Source organism: Pristiophorus japonicus, chromosome 9 (assembly GCF_044704955.1).
Source record: "Pristiophorus japonicus isolate sPriJap1 chromosome 9, sPriJap1.hap1, whole genome shotgun sequence".
In the NCBI taxonomy this organism is placed as follows: Eukaryota; Metazoa; Chordata; class Chondrichthyes; family Pristiophoridae; genus Pristiophorus; species Pristiophorus japonicus.
In genome coordinates this window covers 208,565,895-208,593,311 of record NC_091985.1, presented here as the reverse complement: position 1 = coordinate 208,593,311, position 27,417 = coordinate 208,565,895, and the positions used below count along the sequence as shown (strand labels likewise).

Here is a 27,417-nt window from a genome sequence, read left to right as displayed (position 1 = left end):
AGAGGGACACAGGATTCAAACTCCCTGTTCTGGACTCTGTAAGAACTCCCAGTCTGGGCCGTTGCACTCGGAATCTCGGATTAATAAGCGGGTTGACCCGAACTAGAATTTTTTTTGTATTGTAAAGGGCTTGAGAGAGAATGAGGTGACTAAAGTCTGAATTTCACCTCCTAAAACAAGATCATAATTCATTGGCAGGCGGCCAGGGACAGTGTGTGCACTTTACTGGGAGGGAAATTCATCAGAGAAGCTAAGGTTGAACCGGACAGTAAAACTGCTTATCTGAGAATTCAAATCTAAATCTACAGCTGGAACTTTAAATGTTGTCAAACACTTGCTCAGGAAATAACTACAGCAAATTGAATTTAAAGGGTAATGTGTTTGTGCAGCTCTTTCAGAGACGTTGTGGGTGGCTCTTAAAAGAGCCGTTGTGTTTCTGGTTTGTTGTATCAGGACAGAGTGGAGTTTTACTTGGAGCTGGTGTACTTGGTTACCGCCTTTGTCCCTTCCGACACGGCGTGCTTGGCCAGCTCCCCGGGCAGCAGCAGGCGCACGGCGGTCTGGATCTCCCGGGAGCTGATGGTGGATCGCTTGTTGTAATGGGCCAGGCGGGAAGCCTCACCCGCGATGCGCTCAAAAATATCGTTCACAAAAGAGTTCATGATGCCCATGGCCTTGGAGGAGATGCCGGTGTCGGGGTGAACCTGCTTCATCACTTTGTAGATGTAGATGGAGTAACTCTCCTTCCTCGACTTCCTGCGCTTCTTACCGCCCTTCGGTGGTGTTTTCTTGATCACTTTCTTGGCGCCTTTCTTGGCAGTAACTGATTTCTTCTCTTCAGGCATCGTTTTGTTCAATCCGACGCAGACATGACCTAAACTTAGCTCGGAGCTCGCATTATATAGGCAGCCCCACACTCCGCCCACAGCCCTATGCTAATGAGGGATGGGTGAAGGCAACGATTGTGATTGGTTCACTCGCTGCGTTGTCAATTTCTATTGTTCTGTAATTCTCTGATTGGTCTCTTTAAACATCCAATCAGATTTACTGCTCGCCACAATCTCAAATTCTTGAATTAGGTCATCAGTTACATCCCCTCCCGAGCCATATTCTGTTCTTTATCGATCGAGATGTCTACATGTTCGACAGACATTGACCGGTTTGTAACCGAGATTGTCTGAGGGTCACTTCTGGTTAGGATTTGGGAGTCCTTCTATGAGGCAAAAGGCCCTCACTGTCCTTCCGCTCTCCTCCCACCGTTTAATTCAACACCTTTCTGATCTGTCACTGCTGTAACTACATTAGTTGTTTCAGTGTTACCTTCACCTGGAATATGCCGTACCTTCTGTGCCGTAAAGGGCCTATTTCCCTTAGCACAGGAGGCATAAATGTAAAGTAATTGGTAGAGGATTTAGAGGGGAAATATCTTCACGCAGGCTGCGGTCTGAAACTCACTGCCTGAAAGGGTGGTAGAGGCAGAAACCCTCACCACATTTAAAACTACTTGGACGTGCACTTGAAGTGCCGTAACCTGCAGGGTTACGGACCGAGAGCTGGAAAGTGGGATTCGGCTGGATAGCCTTTTGTTGGCCGGCACGGACACGATGGGCCGAAGTGGCCTCATTCCGTGTTGTAAGCTTCTATGATAAATGTCTATAATTCTGAAACTAAAAGGATATTCCGTCCATCGTGCATATGCTGATTTAAAACATATAGACCTTGGCGAAAAATATATATCTATACCGAACAAAATGTAAATGAACTGTATCTCCCTCCCTCCCCTCCTCTCCCCCCGTGAGGCGGTGGGTGGCACTTAGACGAGCCTTTGCTTTCTGCTTGGGGGAGAGGGTCGCGTTGAATCCATAGAAAGTGCGGCCCTGCCGTTTCAGAGTATACAGCACATCCATGACAGTGACTGTCTTGTGCTTGGCTGCTTAGTGTCGGCCTAAACTGACCGGCTTAGGAGAGAAATACACAACCCGGAACGACCGGAGATCCCGGAAACAGAACCAGCATTCAAACTCTCAAACCAGACCAGAATTAAACTAGGCCCTTTTAATAACCGCCGACTTTCTTCATACAGCTTTCATTGATAGATTAAATAATATTTAGGGAACCGTTTGCGGTATTTATACAATTTGAGTCTCTGACAACTGTAGATTAATTATTAGTTGCTAACTAGAACAGTTTGTGTGAGCAGAAAACCATAATGCAGATACCAGGAACTGAAAACTCCCGCATACAGGTCTGAAATAGACCAATTTATTGGTACCTGAAAACAAGGTCTCCATTAATACAGTAAGCAGCCCTTTCACATATATTGTGAGTGGCTCTGAAAAGAGCCTTTGGGTTATAAGTTTAAATCTTGTCCGCTTTACTTGGTCTTGGACGAAGTGGTGGTTTTCTTGGGCAGCAACACAGCCTGGATATTAGGTAGCACCCCGCCCTGAGCGATGGTCACCTTTCCCAGCAGCTTATTGAGCTCCTCGTCGTTGCGGATGGCCAGCTGCAGGTGTCTGGGTATGATGCGGGTCTTTTTGTTGTCGCGGGCCGCGTTGCCGGCCAGCTCCAGGATTTCAGCGGTCAGATACTCGAGCACAGCAGCCATGTAGACCGGGGCTCCGGCACCCACACGCTGAGCGTAGTTCCCCTTTCGCAGGAGCCTGTGAACACGGCCCACAGGGAACTGCAGTCCGGCCCGGGAGGAGCGAGACTTGGCCTTGGCCCGAGCTTTACCGCTGGTTTTTCCTCTTCCAGACATTTTCACGATCCGCAGGTTCAGACAAGGAATGAGAAACTCCTCCCACATCTGCCCTTCTTATACCTTCTGGAGGGATGCAGGGAGCGAACTTGTGATTGGTCACTCTATCGTGGATTTCATTGGCTGTTTCCGATGACCAATCACAGTCTGTCTAGTCCACCAATGAAAGGAGGGCGGAAATTACTGGTTCTCAACAGCCAGAACCTAACGATTTTTTAAATTCAAAAATCCCGCCAATAATTGTTAAAATTGCGGATTATGTTAGCAACTTCACCATTAGCCAAATACTTTAAAACACTTTGTTTCCTTTTGTCTTATTCCATGTTCCCCTTGCAAATTCCAGCCTGTTACAATCAGGATTAAATTCGGCTTCAGTTTCAAACTGTCTGTAACGGGCGGGACTCAGTCCCCACTGATTGTGTAACGGGACACATTCCAGCTCCATCTTTGTAAAAGTGAACTTCTTTTCACAGGAGCTGCTGTGGGAGTGAGACCAGAACCGAGAGTCCTTTTGTAAAAAGAGAAGAGGGACAGGGTGTTCAAACTGCCCCTGTTCTAGTCTCTAAGAACTCCCATTCTGGGTTGTTACACTGCGGGGAGTCTCGGGTTAATAAACGGACTGAGCGCAACGGAATAAAAAAAACATGTGAAAAGGGCTTGAGTGAGAATGCGACTGAAATCGGAGTTTCCCCGCCCCCCAAAATAAATTCGTCGGTAGGCGCTGTGAATGAACGAGTCTGAGAACAAAGGGAAAGCGACCAGGGCCCGTGTTTGTAGTTTACTCACTGCAGCAAATTCCAGAGACGCCAAGGTCAAGCCGGTCAGTGAAGCTTTTTATGAGAATTCAAAACTAAATCTACAGCTGGAACTACAAAGGTTCTCACACACATTTGTTCGGGAAATAATTACAGTAAATTCAGTCTAAAGGGTGATGCGTTTGTGCAGCTCTTTCAATGATGTTGTGGGTGGCTCTTAAAAGAGCCGTTGTGTTTGGGGTTTGTTGTCAGGACAGCGTGTAGTTTTACTTGGAGCTGGTGTACTTGGTCACCGCCTTTGTCCCTTCCGACACGGCGTGCTTGGCCAGCTCCCCGGGCAGCAGCAGGCGCACGGCGGTCTGGATCTCCCGGGAGCTGATGGTGCGGCGCTTGTTGTAATGGGCCAGGCGGGAAGCCTCACCCGCGATGCGCTCGAAAATATCGTTCACAAACTAGTCCATGATGCCCATTGCCTTGGAGGAGATGCCGGTGTCGGGGTGAACCTGCTTCATCACTTTGTAGATGTAGATGGAGTAACTTTCCTTCCTCGACTTTCTGCGCTTCTTGCCGCCCTTCGGTGGTGTTTTCTTGATGACTTTCTTGGCAACCTTTTTCGAAGCTGGTTTCTTTTCCTCAGGCATCGTCTTGTTCAGTCAGTTATAGATATGAAGGAAAGTCTGCTCCGGGCTCGTATTATATAGGCAGCCCCACACTCCGCCCACATCCCTATGCTAATAAGGGATGGGTAAAGGTAACGATTGTGATTGGTTCATTAGCTCCGTTGTCAATTTCCATTGTTCTGTATCTCTCTGATTGGATGTTTAAAGGGACCAATCAGATTTATTGCTCGCCACAATCTCAAATTCTTGAATTCGGTCATCAATGACATCCCCTCCCGATTTATACTCCGTTCTTTATGTTTCTGCGGCGCCTAAATTCTGCCAACGTCCGCCACGCGGCCGATGCCATCGAGTCGCTAAAAACAGCTCTGGGCCCTGACTCCGTTAGGTGCATCGAGGAGGCTCAGGCACTTGGGGAGATCCCGTCCGAACTGACCCCCGTCCGGACGGAATTCCTCATCGGTGCCAAACCCCGGAACCTCCCTCGGGGGCCGGCGCCTCACAACTTGAGCCGCCTCAGGGAAATCCCCTCCGTGCCTTTCAGTTCCGCGCGGAGGGGTTTCCTGTACGGGCTGCTCCTGCACACCCTCAACTTTGCCATCCTCGCCGGCCGTCCGGACACGCCATGGCGTACCATCTTGCCGTCCGGAGGAGGCGGGGGTCCCCGATGGAGGGCACTCTACGCAGGGGTCCTCCCACTATTCATCGGGGACTTGGCCTGGAGGGTGGTGCACGGAGCAGTGCCGTGCAACAAATTTTTAAGCCGGTTCACGGACTCCCAGGCCGCCTGCAATTTCTGCGGTCTGGAGGAGTCCGTGTTCCATGTTTTTATGGAGTGCACAAGGTTGCAGCCCCTGTTCCACTATTTGAAGGGGCTGCTCCTGAAATTCTGGCTGCACTTCAGTCCCACTCTCCTGATCTTTGGGCACCCTGTGCGGAGGGGAGCGGGTAGGTCCGAAGGCCTCCTCGTAGGACTGCTCCTGGGCACGGCCAAGGGTGCCATCAGCCGGTCCAGGCAGCGGGCGGTCGAGGGGGTCGTTCAACCTGACTGCCTGCCTCTCTTCCGCTCTTACATCCGGTCCAGGGTGTCCTTGGAGATGGAGCACGCGGTGTCCACCGGTACGCTCGCGGCCTTCCGCGAGAGGTGGGCACCGGAGGGACTGGAGTGCATCATCACGCCCGGCAACCAAATTTTAATTTGATTTTACGTTTTAAAGTTAATTTGTTTTAATTGCCGGTGCTTTTAGTGTCCCCTTCCCTTTTATAGGGGGCACTGGGGAAAAATTGTGATTTTAGTGCCCAAAAAAAAAAACAAAAAAAAAACACAAAAAAAAAACCAAAAAAAGGAAAAAAGGGCCTTGTAAATGTCTGGTGTGTCACCCAGGTCGGGTGGCACAGTTTAATGTTTATGTTTTGCAGGTAGACTCTAAAAGAATTTCTTTATGTTTCTGTTCTGCTCTCAGGCAAAAATGGTTAATGACGGCCAAACTTATAAGGAAAGTTAATTCACGTTTTTTCCTATATATACATTCAATAATCTGAACAGCAAACTCGCTGCTGTGTATGTCGATCTAGATTTCTACATGTTCGAGACATTGACCGGTTTATAACTGAGATTGCCTGAGGGTCACTTCTGATCAGGACTTGGGAGTCCTTCTATGAGGGCAAGGGACCCTCACTGTCCTTCCGCCCTGATGCTGCCTTCATCCCATCGTTTAATTCAACACCTTTCTTATCTGTCACTGCTGTAACATGGATGTAACAGCATGGATTTATGAAGGGGAGTCATGTTTGACAAATTTGCTGGAATTCTTTGAGGATGTCATGAACAGGGTGGATAATGGGGAAGCCGTGGATGTGGTATATTTGGACTTCCAGAACGCATTTGACAAAGTGCCACATAAAAGGTTACTGACTGCACAAGATAAAAGTTCACGGGGTTGGGGGTAATATAGTAGCATGGATAGCAGATTGGCTAACAAACAGAAACCAGAGAGTGGGGATAAATGGTTCATTCCCGGGTTGGCAATCAGTAACCAATGGGATGCCACAGGGATCAGTGCTAGGACCCCAACTATTTATGATCTATATTAACGACTTGGAAGAAGGGACCGAGTGTAATGCAGCCAAGTTTGCTGACGATACAAAGATGGGAGGAAAAGCAATGGGTGAGGAGGACACTAAAATTCTGCAAAAGGACATAGACAGGCTAAGTGAGTGAGCAAGGATTTGGCAGATGGAGTATAATATTGGAAAGTGTGAGGTCATGCACTTTGGCAGAAAAAAATCAAAGAGCAAGTTATTATTTCAATGGTGAAAGATTGCAAAGTGCTGCAATGCAGCGGGACCTGGGGGTACTTGTGCATGAAACACAAAAGGTTAGTATGCAGGTACAGCAAGTGATCAGGAAGGCCAATGGAATCTGGCCTTTATTGCAAAGGGGATGGAGTATAAAAGCAGGGAAGTCTTGCTACAGTTGTACAGGGTATTGGTGAGGCCACACCTGGAATACTGCATGCAGTTTTGGTTTCCATATTTACAAAAGGATATACTTGCTTTGGAGGCAGTTCAGAGAAGTTTCACAAGGTTGATTCCGGAATGAGGGGGTTGACTTGAGGAAAGGTTGAGTAGGTTGGGCCTTTACTCATTGGAATTCAGAAGAATGAGAGGTGATCTTATCGAAACTAAGATTATGAGGGGGCTTAACAAGGTGGATGCAGAGAGGATGTTTCCACTGCTAGGGGAAACTAGAACTAGAGGGCTTAATCTTAGAATAAGAGGCCGCCCATTTAAAACTGAGATGAGGAGAAATTTCTTCTCTGAGGATTGTGAATCTGTGGAATTCGCTGCCTCAGAGAGCTGGGACATTGAATAAATTTAAGACAGAAACAGACAGTTTCTTCATGATAAGGGAATAAGGGAATATGGGGCAGGGAAGTAGACCAGAGTCCATGATCGTATTAAATGGCGGAGCAGGCTCGAGGGGCCGTATGGCCTACATTTGCTCCTATTTCTTATGTTTTTATGTTCTAACTACATTCGTTTTTTCAGTATTACCTTCAGCTGGAATGCCCCGTAAATGTCTATGATTTGAAAACTAAAAGGACATTCTGTCCACCGTGTATATGCTGATTTAAAACACCTGACACCACAATATAGATCTTGGCAAAAAACATATCTATACAGAACAAAGTGTAAAGCAACTATCTCGCCCCCGTTCCCCAGGTCACTGCTCTCTCTGTGAGGAGGTGGATGGGTCTGAGAAGAGCCTTTGTGTTGTGTTTGGGGGAAAAGGGTCATGTTATTCAGCCGCCGAATCCATAGAGAGTGCGGCTCTGCTGTTTCAGAGCGTACACCACATCCATGGCAGTGACCGTCTTGCGATTGGCGTGTTCAGTGTAGATGACCGCATCCCTGATCACATTCTCCAGGAAAACCTTCAGCACCCCGCGGGTCTCCTCGTAGATCAGGCCCGAGATCCGCTTGACACGGCCACGGCGAGCCAGGTGGCAGATGGCTGGTTTGGTGATGCCCTGGATGTTATTACGGAGCACTTTATGGTGCCGTTTGGCTCTGCCTTTACCCAGTCCTTTGCCTCCTTTACCTCCTCCAGTCATGATGATTCTTTACTGAAATCGCCGCTGAATGTTAATCTCTCGCCTTACCCATTGTCTGTTGAGATCACCAATGAAACGAGGGTGGAAATTCCTGTCCTCAACAGTCACACCTCGAAAGATTTTTAATTTCAAAAATACCGCCAATAATTTTTTAAAGTGCGGATTATGTTAATAAATGCACCATTAGCCAAAGGTTTACAAACAGGTTTTACTTCCTTTTATTTTATTCCATATTTCCCTTACTAATTCCAGGCTGTTACAATCAAAATTAAATTTGCGTTCACTGTCAATCTGTCTGTAACGGACGGCAATCAATCCCCACTGATTCTGTAACAGGGCACATTCCAGCTCAAACTGTGTCAATGTTGGGAATCACAAATCATGGATTGATCTTCCGCACAGGCGGGAGTGAGACCAGAACTGGGAGCCCTTCTGTGAAAAGGGAAGAGGGATAGAGTGTTCACACTGCTCCCATTCTGGTCTCTGTACAAACTCCCATTCTGGGTTTTTACACTGCAGGGAGTCCCGGGTTAATAAACAGATTGACCGTAACAGGAATTGAAAAATAAACTTATAAAGGGCTTGCGAGAGAATGAGGTGCAGGACATTCTAAAAAGGGAGGGAGAACAGCCAGTTGTCGTGGTGCACGTTGGTACCAATGACATAGGTAAAAAAAAGGGATGAGGTCCTACGAAATGAATTTAAGGAGCTAGGAGCTAAATTAAAAAGTAGGACCTCAAAAGTAGTAATCTCGGGATTGCTACCAGTGCCACGTGCTAGTCAGAGTAGGAATCGCAGGATAGCTCAGATGAATACGTGGCTTGAGCAATGGTGCAGCAGGGAGGGATTCAAATTCCTGGGTCATTGGAACCGGTTCTGGGGGAGGTGGGACCAGTACAATCCGGACGGTTTGCACCTGGGCAGAATCGGAACCAATGTCCTCGGGGGAGTGTTTGCTCGTGCTGTTGGGGAGGAGTTAAACTAATATGGCAGGGGGATGGGAACCAATGCAGGGAGATATAGGGAAACATAAAGGAGGCAAAAGCAAAAGACAGAAAGGAGATGAGGAAAAGTGGAGGGCAGAGAAACCCAAGGCAAAGAACAAAAAGGACCATTGTACAGCAAAATTCTAAAAGGACAGAGGGTGTTAAAAAAACAAGCCTAAAGGCTTTGTGTCTTAATGCAAGGAGTATCCGCAATAAGGTGGATGAATTAACTGTGCAAATAGATGTTAACAAATATGATGTGATTGGGATTACAGAGACGTGGCTCCAGGATGATCAGGGCTGGGAACTCAACATCCAGGGGTATTCAACATTCAGGGGTATTCAACATTCAGGAAGGATAGAATAAAAGGAAAAGGAGGTGGGGTAGCATTGCTGGTTAAGGAGGAGATTAAGGCAGTAGTTAGGAAGGACATTAGCTTGGATGATATGGAATCTATATGGGTAGAGCTGCAGAACACCAAAGGGCAAAAAACGTTAGTGGGAGTTGTGTACAGACCTCCAAACAGTAGTAGTGATGTTCGGGAGGGCATCAAACAGGAAATTAGGGGTGCATGCAATAAAGGTGCAGCAGTTATAATGGGTGACTTTAATATGCACATAGATTGGGCTAACCAAACTGGAAGCAATACGGTGGAGGAGGATTTCCTGGAGTGCATAAGGGATGGTTTTTTAGACCAATATGTCGAGGAACCAACTAGGGGGGAGGCCATCTTAGACTGGGTGTTATGTAATGAGAGAGGATTAATTAGCAATCTCGTTGTGCGAGGCCCCTTGGGGAAGAGTGACCATAATATGGTGGAATTCTGCATTAGGATGGAGAATGAAACAGTTAATTCAGAGACCATGGTCCAGAACTTAAAGAAGGCTAACTTTGAAGGTATGAGGCGTGAATTGGCTGGGATGGATTGGCGAATGATACTTAAGGGGTTGACTGTGGATGGGCAATGGCAGACATTTAGAGACCGCATGGATGAACTACAACAATTGTACATTCCTGTCTGGCATAAAAATAAAAAAGGGAAGGTGGCTCAACCGTGGCTATCAAGGGAAATCAGAGATAGTATTAAAGCCAAGGAAGTGGCATACAAATTGGCCAGAAATAGCAGCGAACCTGGGGACTGGGAGAAATTTAGAACTCAGCAGAGGAGGACAAAGGGTTTGATGAGGGCAGGGAAAATAGAGTACGAGAGGAAGCTTGCAGGGAACATTGAAACAGACTGCAAAAGCTTCTATAGATATGTAAAGAGAAAAAGGTTAGTAAAGACAAACGTAGGTCCGCTGCAGTCAGAATCAGGGGAAGTCATAACGGGGAACAAAGAAATGGCAGACCAATTGAACAAGTACTTTGGTTCGGTATTCACGAAGGAGGACACAAACAACCTTCCGGTTATAAAAGGGGTCGGGGGGTCGAGTAAGGAGGAGGAACTGAGGGAAATCCTTATTAGCCGGGAAATTGTGTTGGGGAAATTGATGGGATTGAAGGCCGATAAATCCCCAGGGCCTGATGGACTGCATCCCAGAGTACTTAAGGAGGTGGCCTTGGAAATAGTGGATGCATTGACAGTCATTTTCCAACATTCCATTGACTCTGGATCAGTTCCTATAGAGTGGAGGGTAGCCAATGTAACCCCACTTTTTAAAAAAGGAGGGAGAGAGAAAACAGGGAATTATAGACCGGTCAGCCTGACATCGGTAGTGGGTAAAATGATGGAATCAATTATTAAGGATGTCATAGCAGTTCATTTGGAAAGAGGTGACATGATAGGTCCAGATCAGCATGGATTTATGAAAGGGAAATCATGCTTGACAAATCTTCTGGAATTTTTTGAGGATGTTTCCAGTAGAGTGGACAAAGGAGAACCAGTTGATATGGTATATTTGGACTTTCAGAAGGCTTTCGTCAAGGTCCCACACAAGAGATTGATGTGCAAAGTTAAAGCACATGGGATTGGGGGTAGTGTGCTGACATGGATTGAGAACTGGTTGTCAGACAGGAAGCAAAGAGTAGGAGTAAATGGGTACTTTTCAGAATGGCAGGCAGTGACTAGTGGGGTACCGCAAGGTTCTGTGCTGGGGCCCCAGCTGTTTACACTGTACATTAATGATTTAGATGAGGGGATTAAATGTAGTATCTCCAAATTTGCGGATGACACTAAGTTGGGTGGCAGTGTGAGCTGCGAGGAGGATGCTGTGAGGCTGCAGAGCGACTTGGATAGGTTAGGTGAGTGGGCAAATGCATGGCAGATTAAGTATAATGTGGATAAATGTGAGGTTATCCACTTTGGTGGTAAAAACAGAGACAGACTATTATGTGAATGGTGACAGATTAGGAAAAGGGGAGGTGCAAAGAGACCTGGGTGTCATGGTACATCAGTCATTGAAGGTTGGCATGCGGGTGCAGCAGGCGGTTAAGAAAGCAAATGGCATGTTGGCCTTCATAGCAAGGGAATTTGAGTACAGGGGCAGGGAGGTGTTGCTACAGTTGGACAGGGCCTTGGTGAGGCCACACCTGGAGTATTGTGTACAGTTTTGGTCTCCTAACCTGAGGAAGGACATTCTTGCTATTGAGGGAGTGCAGCGAAGGTTCACCAGACTGATTCCCGGGATGGCGGGACTGACCTATCAAGAAAGACTGGATCAACTGGGCTTGTATTCACTGGAGTTCAGAAGAATGAGAGGGGACCTCAGAAACATTTAAAATTCTGACGGGGTTAGACAGGTTAGATGCAGGAAGAATGTTCCCAATGTTGGGGAAGTCCAGAACCAGAGGTCACAGTCTAAGGATAAGGGGTAAGCCATTTAGGACCGAGATGCGGAAGAACTTCTTCACCCAGAGAGTGGTGAACCTGTGGAATTCTCTACCACAGAAAGTTGTTGAGGCCAATTCACTAAATATATTCAAAAAGGAGTTAGATGAGGTCCTTACTATTAGGGGGAATCAAGGGGTATGGCGAGAAAGCAGGAATGGGGTACTGAAGTTGAATGTTCAGCCATGAACTCATTGAATGGCGGTGCAGGCTAGAAGGGCCGAATGGCCTACTCCTGCACCTATTTTCTATGTTTCTATGTTTCTATGAAATCTGAGCCTCATTCCCTAAACAAGCTCTTAATTCCTCGGCAGGCGCTGTAAATGGGAACGAGCGACAAGGAATCGTGTTTGTAGCATGAATGGCGGGAAATTCAACAGCAGTCCCAACGTCGAACCAGACAGTGAAGCTGCTTATGAGAATTCAAAACTAACTCCACAGCTGGAACTGCAAAGGTTCCCAAACACACTTGTTCAGGAAATAATTACAGTAAATTGAGTCTAAAGGGTGATGCGCTTTAGGTCTTTCAGAGAGGTTGTGGGTGGCTCTTAAAAGAGCCAGTGTTTGGGGTGTTCCCTCAGGACAGCGTGGAGAGTTTTACTTGGAGCTGGTGTACTTGGTCACCGCCTTTGTCCCTTCCGACACGGCGTGCTTGGCCAGCTCCCCGGGCAGCAGCAGGCGCACGGCGGTCTGGATCTCACCGGAACTGATGGTGTCAGATTATATTATGAGAGTGTGTATTTTATTCTGTACCTGTCTATCTTTGGTATATGAGTGTGGCGTTTAATCTGTACCTGTCAGTTACTGGTATATGATTGTTGGGGTTACTCTCTACCTCTCAGTTTCGGTTATGTGATTGTGGGTTTTAATCTGTACCTGTCACTCTCTAGTATTTGAGTGTGGTGTTTATTCTGTATCCATTTGTCTCTGGTATGTTAGTGTGGGTTAATCTGCACCTGTCAGCTGCTATGTGAGTGTGGGTTTATTCTGTACCTCTCGGTTCTGGTATATGACTGTGGGATTAATCTGTACCTGTCAGTCTCTGGTATGTGAGTGTGGGTGATATTCTGTACCTGTCAGTCTCTGGTATGTGACTGTGCATTTTTTCTGTAACTGTCAGTTTATACGTGAGTGTGTATTTTATTCTATACATTTCAATCTCTGGTATGCGAATGTGGGGTTTAACCTGTACCTGTCAGTTTCTGGTATGTGAGTGTGGGTTTAATCTGTACGTATCAGTTTCTGGTATATGAGTGTGGGGTTAATCTGTACCTATCAATTTCTGGTCTATTATTGTGGGCTTTAATCTGTACCCATTAGTTTCTGGTATGTGAGTGTGGGTGATATTCTGTACCTGTCTGTTTCTGGTATGAGAGAGTGGTTTTAAGATGTACCTTTCAGTCTTTGATATGTGAAAGTGGGGATTAATCTGTACCTGTCAGTTTCTGGTATTTGAGTGTTGGTTTTATCCCATAGCTGTCAGTTTCTGGTCTATGTGTGGGGTTTAATCTGTAACCATCAGTTTCTGGTAAAAAGTGTGTGGTTTAATCTGTATCTGTCAGTTTCTGGTCTATGTGTGGGGTTTAATCTATACCCATCAGTTTCTGGTGTGCAAGTGTGGGTTTTATTCTGTATATTTCAGTATCTGGTATATGAATGTGATATGTTTCAATAGTGAAACAGCATTTGATCCTACCGCTCTGTGTGGCTGTAAGATTCACAATGAAACTCAGCCACTTCAGATCACTGTTGGACTGACAGCTTCTGCTGCCTGTGATAACAGGATTGAGGTCAGTTCTGTGTCTCTGCGCTCTGAGTGATAATGTACTTACTGTATGCGAGAAGGAGCTGCCTGCATTTTTTCTTGTGTGCTGGGTGGAAGAAATATCATATTTATACTGGCTCAATGAAGTATTTTGCTTTGAGAATAATAATACCAGAAAAATATTAGTTATGATATGGACAACTGATGGGGAAAATATAAAATAAAGTTGTAATGAATGTATATGTTTATAATAAAGTAAAGTATCTGGAGAGAGGAAACCGTGATACAAACAGTGTTCTTGTCTGACCTCACTGCAGTACAGCAGCACTCAGATTTTCCACACCAGGTGTGTAGGACGGTTCTATAGAAAGTTATCAGCATCTAGACACAACTCAAACCCAGCACTGGTCCATGAATGGGATCACCCGATTAATACAATCGAGGTTTATATCCTCCACTCCCATAGGACTACCTGTAAAATTCTGAATCGCTTTCTGGATTATAACCACAGGTACCTGGGATGTACAACAATTGTTCTCAGTCTATTGGAACCGAGTTAAGTGCCTGTGCAGACAACAGAATGTCACAGAGCCCGGATCATGATGTATCTGAGGGAGCGACAATGTATCTCTCGATCACCTTCAACACGGATCTGGAGAACTCAATGCAACGAAACAAAATTACCAAATTTGAAATGTCTACTTTCTGTCCTGGTGCCTGCAATAGATACACTTTGTGACACTCCTCACATCCTCACTGTCAGGCTGTGTTTCCACTGTTCAATGTCCAAGAAGGGCAGACACGGTGAGATTGGGACTGAATCAGGAACATTCACTACTGGTTTGGTGACAGAAACCAGCAATGATTTGAAAGAGTGTGGTGATTAACTTTCTCTGTTACCTTACACTGTACACACACAGCCCGGGATATCCCCGCTCCCTTCCCCCCACTCACTCCATGTTCCCAAACTACTTCCTGCTCCATTCTGCCTCTTACAAGCAGCCCCCGATTCCCCGACACAAAGCCCATTTGCGGAAACAGTCTCAATGCGATGAGCTGCTGTAAGGAGTCTGCTGTTTGCTCCCTTACTCTGGCCTGGAATATCTCCGCTCCCTGATGTGTTCAACGATCATCAGCCCAGCACAGAGGAAATGGCAGCCACTGGCAGAGCTGGGGAAGGGGAGCTCGCATGTGCCCTTCCTGTCAGTTTAAATACTGGGCGGGAGACAAGTGGGGGGTGGGGGGCGGTGTTGGGGGGGGGAGCAGGCAAGTATTTCAATGCTGGAGCGTGAAGCTTGGAGGTGAATCTGGAAGCTCAGAGGCCGCTGTCTCTGCCCAATCTGTCACCCTGTATTGTTCAGACTATGGGATGTGAGTGTGGGTTTTACACTGTATTGTTCAGACTATGGGATGTGAGTGTGTGTTTTACACTGTATAGTTCAGACTATGGGATGTGAGTGTGTGTTTTACACTGTTTCGTTCAGACTATGGGATTTTTACACTATATAGTTCAGACTATGGGATTTGAGTGTGTGTTTTACACTGTATTGTTCAGACTATGGGATGTGTGTGTGTTTTACACTGTATAGTTCAGACTATGGGATGTGAGTGTGTGTTAAATTTTATATGAATCAAAAAGCAGAATGTTTAAAAGAGGAGAGACTTGTAAATGTAGTTATTCAGGGGGATTTGAGTGTCATTGTGCACGAATCACATATAGTTAACTTGCAGCTACTGCAAGCAATTAGGAAGGTAAAGGATATGTTGGCCTTTATTACAAGGGGTTTGGAGTAGAAGAGTAAAGAAATGTGGCTGCAATTATGTAGGGCTTTGGTGAGACCACACCTGGATTACTGGGCACAGTTTTGGTCTCATTGCCTAATGAAGGATATTAGAGGGGGTGCAACATTGAATCCTGGGATAGGGAGATTGAGTGAAATGCACCTATACACTCTGGAGTTTAGAAGAATGAGAGCTGAGCTCATTGAAACCTAAAAAGAATCTTAGAAGTCTTGGCAGGGTAGATGCTGTGAGGATGTTTCCCTTTGCTGGATAGTCTAGATCTAGGGGTCATAATCTCAGGATAAGGGATCGGACACTTAGGACTGAGATGAGGAGCAATGTGTTCACTCAGAGGGATGTGAATCTTTGGAATTCTATACACATAGGTCTGAGACACTCATTCATTGAGTATATTCAAGACAGAGAACAAAGGGAATCAAGGGAAATGGGTATCAGGCAGGAGTTCAGGGTGAAGTTCAGCCATGAATGTAATGAATTGCGGAGCAGGCTCGAGCGGCCTTACCGCCTGCTATTTCTTATTCTCTTATAGCTGTCAGTATCTGGTACATGAGTGTTGTTCTTTCTTCAGTTTTTGGTGGGCAAAAGTGGGTTTTATTATACACCATGTCAGCTTCTGGAATGTGACTGCGAGTTCCACTCTGTTTTTGCCTGTCTCCGGGATGTGAGTGTGGATTTTACTCTGTACCTGTCGGTCTCTGGTATGTCAATGTGGGTATTACCCTGTACCTGTCAGTTTCTCATATGTGATTGGGAATTTATTCTGTACTTATCAGTTTCTGTTATGTGAGTTTTATTCTGTACCTGTTATTTTCTGAATTTGTAACATGGGTTTTCCTCTGTACCTGCCAGTTTCTGGGATGTGAGTGTCATTTTTTGTCTGTACCTGTCTGTTTCCAGTATCGGAATGTAGATAAAACTATGTAGTTCTCAGTCTCTGGGATGTGAGTGTGCGTTTTACTCTGTATCAGTCACGTCTTTGGTATGTGAGTGGGTTTTATTCTATAGCTGTCTTTCTCTGCTATGCGAGTGTGATTTTACACTTTATCATTCAGACTCTGGTATGTGAGTGGGGTTTTATTCTGTACCTGTCATTTTCTGCTGTGATAGTGCTGCTTTTGTGCTGTATCTGTCAGTTTCTGATGTGTGAGTCTGTTTTAATCTGTACCTGTTAGGCTGTGGGATGTGAGCATGTGTTTGACTCTGCATCGATCAGTATCTTTTATGTGGCTGTTGATTTTGCTCTGTAGCTGTCACTCTCTGGGATGTGAATGTGGGTTTGACTCTGTAGGTGTCATTTTCTCATGTGTGAGTGTGTTATAGACTGTATGTGTCACTCTCTGTGGTGTGAGTGTGGGCTTTACTCTGTATCTGTCAGTCTTTGGAATGTGAGTATGGTTTTAATCTTTATCTGTCAATTTCTGGTATTTGTCTGTTGTTGTTACTCTCCAATTGTTAGTTTCCAGGATGTGATTGTGTATTTTAATCAGTACCTGCCAGTTTCTTGTACCGGAGTGTGGATATTAGTCATATCTTCCAGTCTCTGGTATGTGAGTGTGTGTTTTACTTTATAACTGTCTGACTCTGGGATGCAAGTGTATTTTATTCTGTATCTGCTGGTTTACAGAATGTATTAACAAAAACTGAGAGGTACAGAATAAAAGTTATGTGAATATCCATTTTACTCTGCACCAGTCACTTTCCGATATGTGAGTGTGGATTTTAACCTATATCTGCCAGTCAGTCAGTGTGTTACCATATGTGATTGTGATTCAATCTCAATCCGTCATTCACTGTGCCCGAGAGTATGTATCATTCTGTCTCTCTCAGTCCCTGGCACTGTTTGTAGGTGTGGGATCCATTCTGTGTCTCAGTCCCTGGCACTGTGTGTAGGTGTGGGGTCCATTCTGTGTCTCTCAATCCCTGGCACTGTGTGTAGGTGTGGGGTCCATTCTGTGTCTCAGTCCCTGACACTGTTTGTGGGTGTGGGGTCCATTCTGTGTCTCTCAGTCCCTGGCACTGTGTGTAGGTGTGGGGTCCATTCTGTGTCTCTCAATCCCTGGCACTGTTTGTAGGTGTGGGGTCCATTCTGTGTCTCTCAATCCCTGGCACTGTTTGTGGGTGTGGGGTCCATTCTGTGTCTCTCAATCCCTGGCACTGTTTGTGGGTGTGGGGTCCATTCTATGTCTCAGTCCCTGGCACTGTTTGTGGGTGTGGGGTTCACTATGTCTGTTAGAATAGTGATGTGTGTGAGTGCGAGAGTTATTATGTAATTGACAGTCTCTTGTTGTCAGCTATTCTTGCTGTGTGACTGTTGGATTCTGTTCCTTCTTTAGGCCTATGCTAGTTTGAGATTATCCGTGATTGTCTCAGGAGGAGGTTTGGTTCAGTCCATTACCTCCGTTTCTCTGCTCTTGTATGTTAGTTGCTGGGTTTGAGAGTCAGTGTACCGACACCAGTGTGGATTGACACCGTGTCAGTCAGTCCTTGTGTGTGAGCAAGTGAGTGAAAATGGATCTGCCTCTCAGAGCGATATGTTTGGACTTTGAAACAACATCTTATTGTACTGTTCCAAGTGACTGTGGGATTCATAATGTAACTCTGGGATTCGGATCACTGTGGGACTGACAGCTTCTGCTACCTGTGACAATATGATTGAGGTCAGTTCTGTGTCTCTGCGCTCTGTGAGTGATAATGTACTTACTGTGTGTGAGAAGGAGCTGCCTGCACTGTTCCTTGTGTTCCAGGTGGCGGAAAGATCACATTTATTCTGGGGGTGAAGTATTTTGCTCTGAGAATAATAATATGAGTAAAATATTAGGTACAAGTCATGGACAGGTGCCCATAGACTATAACGATAAAGTTATAATTAATGTGTTTCTTTATAATAAAGTAAAGTATCTGGAGAGAGGCATGCGTGATACAAACAGTGACATTGTCTGACCTCACTGCAGTACAGCGGCACTCAGATTCTCTTATCATCATCATCATCATCATAGGCGGTCCCTCGAACCAGGATGACTTGCTTCCACGTGAGTTCACAGATGTTTCAATGAAGGACCTGATATTCCAGTCCTGAACTCCAATTGAAAGGGTGGAAGATGCCTGTGCGTGGATTTTTTTAACGTGTGGTGACCATTACACATCAGCCACCACATGTACATGACAGAACTAGGACTTTAACCAGTGGCAAGGGTTGACCAGGACTGGAGACCTGCTCGGCTGCACGGACCTAGTGCGCACAGACCCAGTGTGTGCTGGCCTGTGCTGCCCCTGGGCCATCGGCTCTTCTGGGCCCTGTACCCTCATTCGCCACACCTCCGCCACGATCTCTCAGCGCTCCTCCACCACAAAACACTCGCCGCACCTCTGCCACAAACATTCGCCACACCTCCGCCACGATCACCCACCGAATCTCAGCCATGATCCCTCCATGCCCCTCCGCCTCGATCACTCACCGCACCTCCGCCACGACCATGAGCAGAGGAGCGGGACGGTCGTGGCGGAGGTGTGGTGAGTGATCAGATTCCCCACACCAGCTGTGTCAGACGGTTCGATAGTAAGTTATCAGCATCCAGACACAACCCAAACCCAGCACTGGTCCATGAATGGGAACACCCGACTGGCAGAGTCCAGGTTTATATCTCCCACTTCCATGGGACAATCTGTAAAGTTCTGAATCGCTTCCTGGATTATAACCACAGGTACCTGGGCTGTACAACAATTGTTTTCAGTCTAATGAACAGAGCTGAGAGCCTGTACAGTTAACAGAATGTCACAGATGTATCTGAGGGAGCGACAATGTATCTCTCGATCTCCTGCAACACGGTTCTAGAGAATTCAACACACCGAAACAAAATAACCGATTATTGAAATGTCTCCTTTCACACTCCTCTCCTGGTGCCTGCAATAGATGCACTTCGTGACACTTCTCAGTCAGGCTGTGTTTCCACTGTTCAATGTCCAAGAACAACAGACACTGAGATTGGAATTGAATCAGGAACATTCACTACTGATTTGGGGAAAGAAAGCAGCACTGATTTGAAAGAGCGAGGTGATTTACTTTCTCTGTTACCTTACACCGTACACACACAGCCCGAGAATGGCCTCTCCCTTCCCCCACTCACTCCATGTTCCAGAACTAGTTCCTGCTCCACTCCACCTATTACAGACAGCCCCCGACTGCCGCTGAACTTACCCCGACTCAAAGCCCATCTGTGGACACAGTGCTAATGTGATGAGCTGCTGTAAGGAGGCTGCTGTTTGCTCCCTTACTTGGGCCCGGGATATCTCCGCTCCGTGATGTGTTCAACGATCATCAGCCCAGCACAGAGGAAACGGCAGCCGCTGACAGAGCTGGGGGAGGGGAGCTCACATGGGCCCTTCCCGTCGGTTTAAACACTGGGCGGTGAGAGGGGGGAGCAGCTTGTATTTAGTGCATGCTCAGACCATCTTTTTGTCACTATTTAAATCAACAAAAATGGGATTGTTTCACAAGTTGCTTTTATCACTAATTAAATGGGCCACATTGAGAGAATTTTAATTATAATCCGAATTACCAACAAAATGATTCGGTGAGCCGGACACTGGAGTGGGATTTCCTAGAGAGTTTTACTCTTTCCGTCAGTCTCTGGTGTGTGAGTGTGTCCCTGCCATTTCTGATAGAAACATAGAAAATAGGTGCAGGAGTAGGCCATTCAGCCCTTCTAGCCTGCACCGCCATTCAATGAGTTCATGGCTGAACATTCAACTTCAGTACCCCATTCCTGCTTTCTCGCCATACCCCTTGATCCCCCTAGTAGTAAGGACCTCATCTAACTCCTTTTTGAATATATTTAGTGAATTGGCCTCAACAACTTTCTGTGGTAGAGAATTCCACAGGTTCACCACTCTCTGGGTGAAGAAGTTCCTCCGCATCTCGGTCCTAAATGGCTTACCCCTTATCCTTAGACTGTGACCTCTGGTTCTGGACTTCCCCAACATTGGGAACATTCTTCCTGCATCTAACCTGTCTAACCCGGTCAGAATTTTAAATGTTTCTATGAGGTCCCCTCTCATTCTTCTGAACTCCAGTGAATACAAGCCCAGTTGATCCAGTCTTTCTTGATAGGTCAGTCCCGCCATCCCGGGAATCAGTCTGGTGAACCTTCGCTGCACTCCCTCAATAACAAGAATGTCCTTCCTCAGGTTAGGAGACCAAAACTGTACACAATACTCCAGGTGTGGCCTCACCAATGCCCTGTACAACTGTAGCAACACCTCCCTGCCCCTGTACTCAAATCCCCTTGCTATGAAGGCCAACATGCCATTTACTTTCTTAACCGCCTGCTGCACCTGCATGCCAACCTTCAATGACTGATGTACCATGACACCCAGGTCTCTTTGCACCTCCCCTTTTCCTAATCTGTCACCATTCACATAATAGTCTCTCTCTCTGTTTTTACCACCAAAGTGGATAACCTCACATTTATCCACATTATACTTCATCTGCCATGCATTTGCCCACTCACCTAACCTATCCAAGTCGCTCTGCAGCCTCACAGCATCCTCCTCGCAGCTCACACTGCCACCCAACTTAGTGTCATCCGCAAATTTGGAGATACTACATTTAATCCCCTCATCTAAATCATTAATGTACAGTGTAAACAGCTGGGGCCCCAGCACAGAACCTTGCGGTACCCCACTAGTCACTGCCTGCCATTCTGAAAAGTACCCATTTACTCCTACTCTTTGCTTCCTGTCTGACAACCAGTTCTCAATCCATGTCAGCACACTACCCCCAATCCCATGTGCTCTAACTTTGCACATCAATCTCTTGTGTGGGACCTTGTCGAACGCCTTCTGAAAGTCCAAATATACCACATCAACTGGTTCTCCCTTGTCCACTCTACTGGAAACATCCTCAAAAAATTCCAGAAGATTTGTCAAGCATGATTTCCCTTTCACAAATCCATGCTGACTTGGACCTATGTCACCTCTTTCCAAATGCACTGCTATGACATCCTTAATAATTGATTCCATCATTTTACCCACTACCGATGTCAGGCTGACCGGTCTATAATTCCCTGTTTTCTGTCTCCCTCCTTTTTTAAAAAGTGGGGTTACATTGGCTACCCTCCACTCCATAGGAACTGATCCAGAGTCAATGGAATGTTGGAAAATGACTGTCAATGCATCCACTTTTTCCAAGGCCACCTCCTTCAGTACTCTGGGATGCAGTCCATCAGGCCCTGGGGATTTATCGGCCTTCAATCCCATCAATTTCCCCAACACAATTTCCCGGCTAATAAGGATTTCCCTCAGTTCCTACTCCTTACTAGACCCCCCGACCCCTTTTATAACCGGAAGGTTGCTTGTGTCCTCCTTTGTGAATACCGAACCAAAGTACTTGTTCAATTGGTCCGCCATTTCTTTGTTCCCCATTATGACTTCCCCTGATTCTGACTGCAGGGGACCTACGTTTGTCTTTACTAACCTTTTTCTCTTTACATATCTATAGAAAGTTTTGCAATCTGTCTTAATGTTCCCTGCAAGCTTCTTCTCATACTCCATTTTCCCTGCCCTAATCAAACCCTTTGTCCTCCTCTGCTGAGTTCTAAATTTCTCCCAGTCCCCAGGTTCGCTGCTATTTCTGGCCAATTTGTATGCCACTTCCTTGGCTTTAATACTATCCCTGATTTCCCTTGATAGCCACGGTTGAGCCACCTTCCCTTTTTTATTTTTATGCCAGACAGGAATGTACAATTGTTGTAGTTCATCCATGCGGTCTCTAAATGTCTGCCATTGCCCATCCACAGTCAACCACTTAAGTATCATTCGCCAATCCATCCCAGCCAATTCACGCCTCATACCTTCAAAGTTAGCCTTCTTTAAGTTCTGGACCATGGTCTCTGAATTAACTGTTTCATTCTCCATCCTAATGCAGAATTCCACCATATTATGGTCACTCTTCCCCAAGGGGCCTCGCACAACGAGATTGCTAATTAATCCTCTCTCATTACATAACACCCAGTCTAAGATGGCCTCCCCCCTAGTTGGTTCCTCGACATATTGGTCTAAAAAACCATCCCTTATGCACTCCAGGAAATCCTCCTCCACTGTATTGCTTCCAGTTTGGTTAGCCCAATCTATGTGCATATTAAAGTCACCCATTATAACTGCTGCACCTTTATTGCATGCACCCCTAATTTCCTGTTTGATGCCCTCCCGAACATCACTACTACTGTTTGGAGGTCTGTACACAACTCCCACTAACGTTTTTTGCCCTTTGGTGTTCTGCAGCTCTACCCATATAGATTCCACATCATCCAAGCTAATGTCCTTCCTAACTATTGCCTTAATCTCCTCCTTAACCAGCAATGCTACCCCACCTCCTTTTCCTTTTATTCTATCCTTCCTGAATGTTGAATACCCCTGGATGTTGAGTTCCCAGCCCTGATCATCCTGGAGCCACGTCTCCGTAATCCCAATCACATCATATTTGTTAACATCTATTTGCACAGTTAATTCATCCACCTTATTACGGATACTCCTTGCATTAAGACACAAAGCCTTTAGGCTTGTTTTTTTAACACCCTCTGTCCTTTTAGAATTTTGCTGTACAATGGCCCTTTTTGTTCTTTGCCTTGGGTTTCTCTGCCCTCCACTTTTCCTCATCTCCTTTCTGTCTTTTGCTTTTGCCTCCTTTTTGTTTCCCTCTATCTCCCTGCATTGGTTCCCATCCCCCTGCCATATTAGTTTAACTCCTCCCCAACAGCACGAGCAAACACTCCCCCGAGGACATTGGTTCCGATTCTGCCCAGGTGCAGACCGTCCGGATTGTACTGGTCCCACCTCCCCCAGAACCGGTTCCAATGCCCCAGGAATTTGAATCCCTCCCTGCTGCACCATTGCTCAAGCCACGTATTCATCTGAGCTATCCTGCGATTCCTACTCTGACTAGCACGTGGCACTGGTAGCAATCCCGAGATTACTACTTTTGAGGTCCTACTTTTTAATTTAGCTCCTAGGGGACTATGGGTTTTACTTGCTGCATATTATTGTTCTGATGGGTTTTATTCTGTACCTGTCAGTCTCTGCTATGGGAATGTGAGTTTTATTCTGTACCTGTCAGTCTCTGCTATGTGAGTGTGGGTTTAATTCTGTTCCTATCAGTTTATGCTATGGGAATGTCGGTTTCATTCTGGACTCGTCAGTCTCTGCTATGCAAAAATGGGTTTTACTCTACCTGTCAGCTTCTAGTATGAGAGTGTGGGTTTTTATCCTCAGTTTATGGTGGGAGTGTGGGTTTTATTCTGTAGCTGTCAGTCTATGTTGTGAAAGTGTGCATTTTACTCTGTACCTGTCAGTTCCTAATGTGTGAGTTTGGGTTTTATTCCTTACCTGTTAGTCTCTGCTATGGGAATGTGGGTTTAATTCTGTACCTGTCAGTTTCTAATATGTGAGTGTAGGTTTTTTTTGTACCTGTCAATCTCTGGAATGTGAGTTTAGGTTTATTCTATTTTAACCTGGCTATGAAACCTGCTCCCTCGTGGCATAGGTGTCCTCTGGAAATAAACTCAGCAGATCAGTACGAATCGCTTGCCGATTATTCAAACGTTTCAGATAAATGCACAAAATGACCAAACTGCTTCAAAAACAGACACAAGCTGTCAAAAATAATGGAAAACAAGTCCCAGTAGATTTAGAGAGAGAGCTCGGGCTGGTGGGAATCCATCACTGGATCGTTCACATAAGCCGACTGGATTCATTTGGTGATAGTACGAATTCACTGGTAGGTATTCGATGAGTAAGGTAAATAATCACCAGATTGGTATTTATCTTTTTCTTGTAACATCACAGATAAGTGGATCGCAAGCAGGGTGGAGGAATTTGGTGATAGTACGAATTCATTGCAAATTATTGACCTGGTTAGGAAATTGACTGAGCTGTCGGAGACAGAGGGTAGGGACAAAGGTTGGTTCTCAAGTTGGCAGGATGTGGTGTCCCACAGGGATCTGTGTTGGGGATTCAACTATCCCTAGTATTTATTAATGACTTAGTTGATGGCATAGAAAGTCATATATCTAAATTTGCCACTGAACACAAAAGAAAGATGGCATTGCAGGCAGTGTAGTTGAAAGAATCAAATTACAAAGGGATAGCGATAAATTAAGTTAATGAGCAAAGCTGCGCCAAATCGATTTCAATGTAGACAAATGTGAGGTCATCCACTTTGGACCTAAAAAGGATACAAGAGGGTACTTTCTAAATGGTAAAAAGCTAAAAACAGTGGAAGTCCACAGAGACTTGGGAGTCCAGGTACAGAGATCATTAAAATGTCATGAACAAGTACAGAAAATAATCAGAAAGGCTGATGGAATGCTGGTTTTTACATCTAGAGCACTAGAATACTAGGGGGTAGAGGTTATGCTGCAGCTATACAAAGCCCTGGTTAGCCAACACCTGGAGCACTATGAGCAGTTCTGTGCACCATGCCTTAGGAAGGTTATATTGGCCTTGGAGCGAGTGCAGCGTAGATTTACCACAATGATACTCGGACTCCAAGATTTAAGGTATGAGGAAAAATTACACAAATTAGGGCTGTATCCCCTAGAATTTAGGTTAAGGGCTGATCTGATCGAAGTTTAAGATATTAAGCGGAACAGATGGGGTAGAGAGAGAGAAACTATTTCCGCTGGTTGGGGATTCTAGGACTCGGGGCATAGTCTAAAAATTAGAGCCAGAACTTTTAGCAGTGAAATGAGGGAACACATTTATACATAATAGGTGGTAGAAGTTTGGAACTCGCTTCCTCAAACACCAATTGATGCTAGGTCAGTTGTTAATTTTAAATCGGAGATTGATAGCTGTTTGTTAACTAAAGGTATTAAAGGATCTGGCCAAAGGTGGGCATATGGAATAAGTCACAGATCAGCCATCATCTCATTGAATGGGGGAACAGGTTCGAGGGGCTCAATGGCCTACTCCTGTTCCTATGGAGCAGTTGCCAGGACTGGTGAAATAATCCAAATAGAGATTTATTTGCCAAGACTCTGCAGCAGTTGTTTTCTGCTGTTAGATACCAGAATCAAATTGATCAGAATGCACCAATTGAAACAGAAAATTCAGCACTTTCTGGGGAGGTGAATGGCCGAGACACATTGATACTGAACTGTATTTAGTGAGCAACAGAACAAGGAGGAAGAGACAATCTCACACAGACACATACACACACGTAGAGACATACCCACAGAAGCACATACACAAACACGTACACATTCATATATCAAAATATATACATAAACACATACACAGCCACAAAGATTGACACACATACACTTCTCTAACTGGCGAGAAGCTCGGAGCTGTGGATGAGCAGAGATTTTTCGGGGCAGGCGTATAAAAGAATACGGAGGTAAAGCAGGTGGAAGAAGTTAAGAGACAGATCAGCCCTGATCTCACTGAATGGGGGAACAAGCTCGAGGAGCTGAATGGCCTGTTCCTGTTCCGATGTTCCTTCCTCCACTTTATCTCCAGTGTCACTATCAAGCACTTCCAGGGCACATACAATACTGAGCACCCTCTACATTACCTTGTCATTACTACTGTCACTCTGTCCCCAGCCCTACTCCAGACCATTTCTGTTCCTGAATTTATAAACTAGGAAAATGTAGAAACGATAAATCCTCAGGACTGGATGAATTGCATCCGCGCAAACTAAACCATGCAAAGGAAGAGCCCATCGAGAGAATTGTGTTCAGTTCTGGACCTCACGAATTATGTATTAGCTTTGGCGGGGGTGCAGCACAGATTCAGCAGGTTGATACCGGGGCTAAAAGGGTTAAATTATGAGGACAGATGGCATAGACAAGTCTTTTACTTCCTTGAAGATAGAAAATGAAGGATGATATCATTGACATGTTTTAGATGATAGAGAGATACTATTTCATCTGGTGGGAGAGTCCAGAACAAGGGGAATAAACTTAAAAGTTAAAGCTAGGCCGTTCAGGAGTGAGGCCAGGATGCACTTCTTCACACACAGGTCAGTCGCAATCTGGAAATCTCTCCCCCAAAAAGCTGGAGCTCAACTGAAACATTCAAGACTCAGACTAACTGATTTTTGTTAGGTTGGGTTCTGTGTCTGTATATTGACACTCAAAGACAAACACACACACACACACACACACACACAGACATGCTGAAACACACACATGGGTTAAGGGTGTAGGTGGACTGAAAGGGATTAAGCAGACTTTTAAAGGCACTTGTTCGTCAGTCCGTCTGCCGATTTCGGGCCTGGTTTGGTACAAATCTGACCTCTCACCAAGGACTCTGTTTGAACTCACCACATTCATTTTACACAAGTCCTTCAGATTGGTAGGGGTGAAAGGTCAGTATTTTGACCCTCTGTGACACCCAGCCCATTGCTGAAGATTGTTTCGAGTGCTGTACCATGTCTTTTCAGAATTCACTATAGAATTACATAGTATTCACTTCAGAGAAACAGGCCATTCTGCCCAACATGTCCATGACGATGTTTATGCTCCACACGAGCATTCTCTCACCTTAGTTCACCTCACCCTATCATATCCTCTATTCCTTTCTCTCTCATGTACGTATCTAGCTTCACCTTAAAGGCGCTCAGCTATTCACCTTAACTCCATGTGCTAGCAAGCTCTACAATCTAACCACTCTCTGGGTAAAGAGGTTTCTCCTGAATTCCTTATTGGATTTATTAGTGACTATCTTATATTTAGTTCCTAGTTTTGGACTCCTCACAAGTGGTAACATCTTCTCTACATCTACCCTAACAAACAGCTACATAATTATAAAGATCTCTATGAGCCTTCTCTTTTCTAGAGAACGAGCCCCAGCATGTTCAGCCATTCTGGATACTTATAACCTCTCACTTCTGGTGTCATCCTTGGAAATCTTTTTTGCAACAGCCACAGTGCCTGTATATCTTTTTCATAATATGGAGACCAAAACTGAACACAGTATTCCAAGTGTGGTCTAAACAAGGTTCTATATATGTTCCACAAAACTTCTCTGCTTTGCAATTCTCTTACTCTAGAAATGAGACCCAGTGCTTTATTTACATTTCCATTGCCTTGTTAACCTGCTTTTAATGATTTGTGCATCTGTTCCCCTAGATCACTGGTGGGCAAAATACAGCCCATGGGCCATATCTGGCTCGCCAAGACATTCTATCCGTCCCGCTGGATGGGACAGAAATAGAACGCAAGCCAGATCTCGAGCTGCACATTCGTCTATCCACTTTCACTTCTCATGAGTCAGAGACAG

General features: G+C 45.5%; 3 protein-coding genes and 1 pseudogene across 5 annotated transcripts in view; all 4 read right to left on the bottom strand.

The window, feature by feature from the left end:
• The window catches only part of LOC139273523 (zinc finger protein 664-like), a 79,139-nt gene that overhangs the window by 22,464 nt on the left and 29,258 nt on the right, over positions 1-27,417 (bottom strand). The window lies entirely within an intron of this gene.
• Positions 2,315-2,761, bottom strand: LOC139273530 (histone H2A type 2-A-like). Its single transcript, XM_070890481.1, has one exon. The coding sequence runs from the start codon at positions 2,759-2,761 to the stop codon at positions 2,375-2,377; it is 387 nt and encodes a 128-aa protein (XP_070746582.1). The 3' UTR covers positions 2,315-2,374.
• Positions 7,442-7,753, bottom strand: LOC139273547 (histone H4-like). The gene has a single exon (XM_070890498.1). It carries the CDS (start codon positions 7,751-7,753, stop codon positions 7,442-7,444), a length of 312 nt encoding a protein of 103 aa, XP_070746599.1.
• LOC139274095 (zinc finger protein 420-like) overlaps positions 12,165-27,417 on the bottom strand; it is a 115,566-nt pseudogene continuing 100,313 nt past the window's right edge.

Coding starts and splice junctions, on each gene's coding strand:
- LOC139273530 (XM_070890481.1), bottom strand. CDS start 2,761: ATGTCTGGAAGAGGAAAAACCAGCGGTAAAGCTCGGGCCAAGGCCAAG.
- LOC139273547 (XM_070890498.1), bottom strand. CDS start 7,753: ATGACTGGAGGAGGTAAAGGAGGCAAAGGACTGGGTAAAGGCAGAGCC.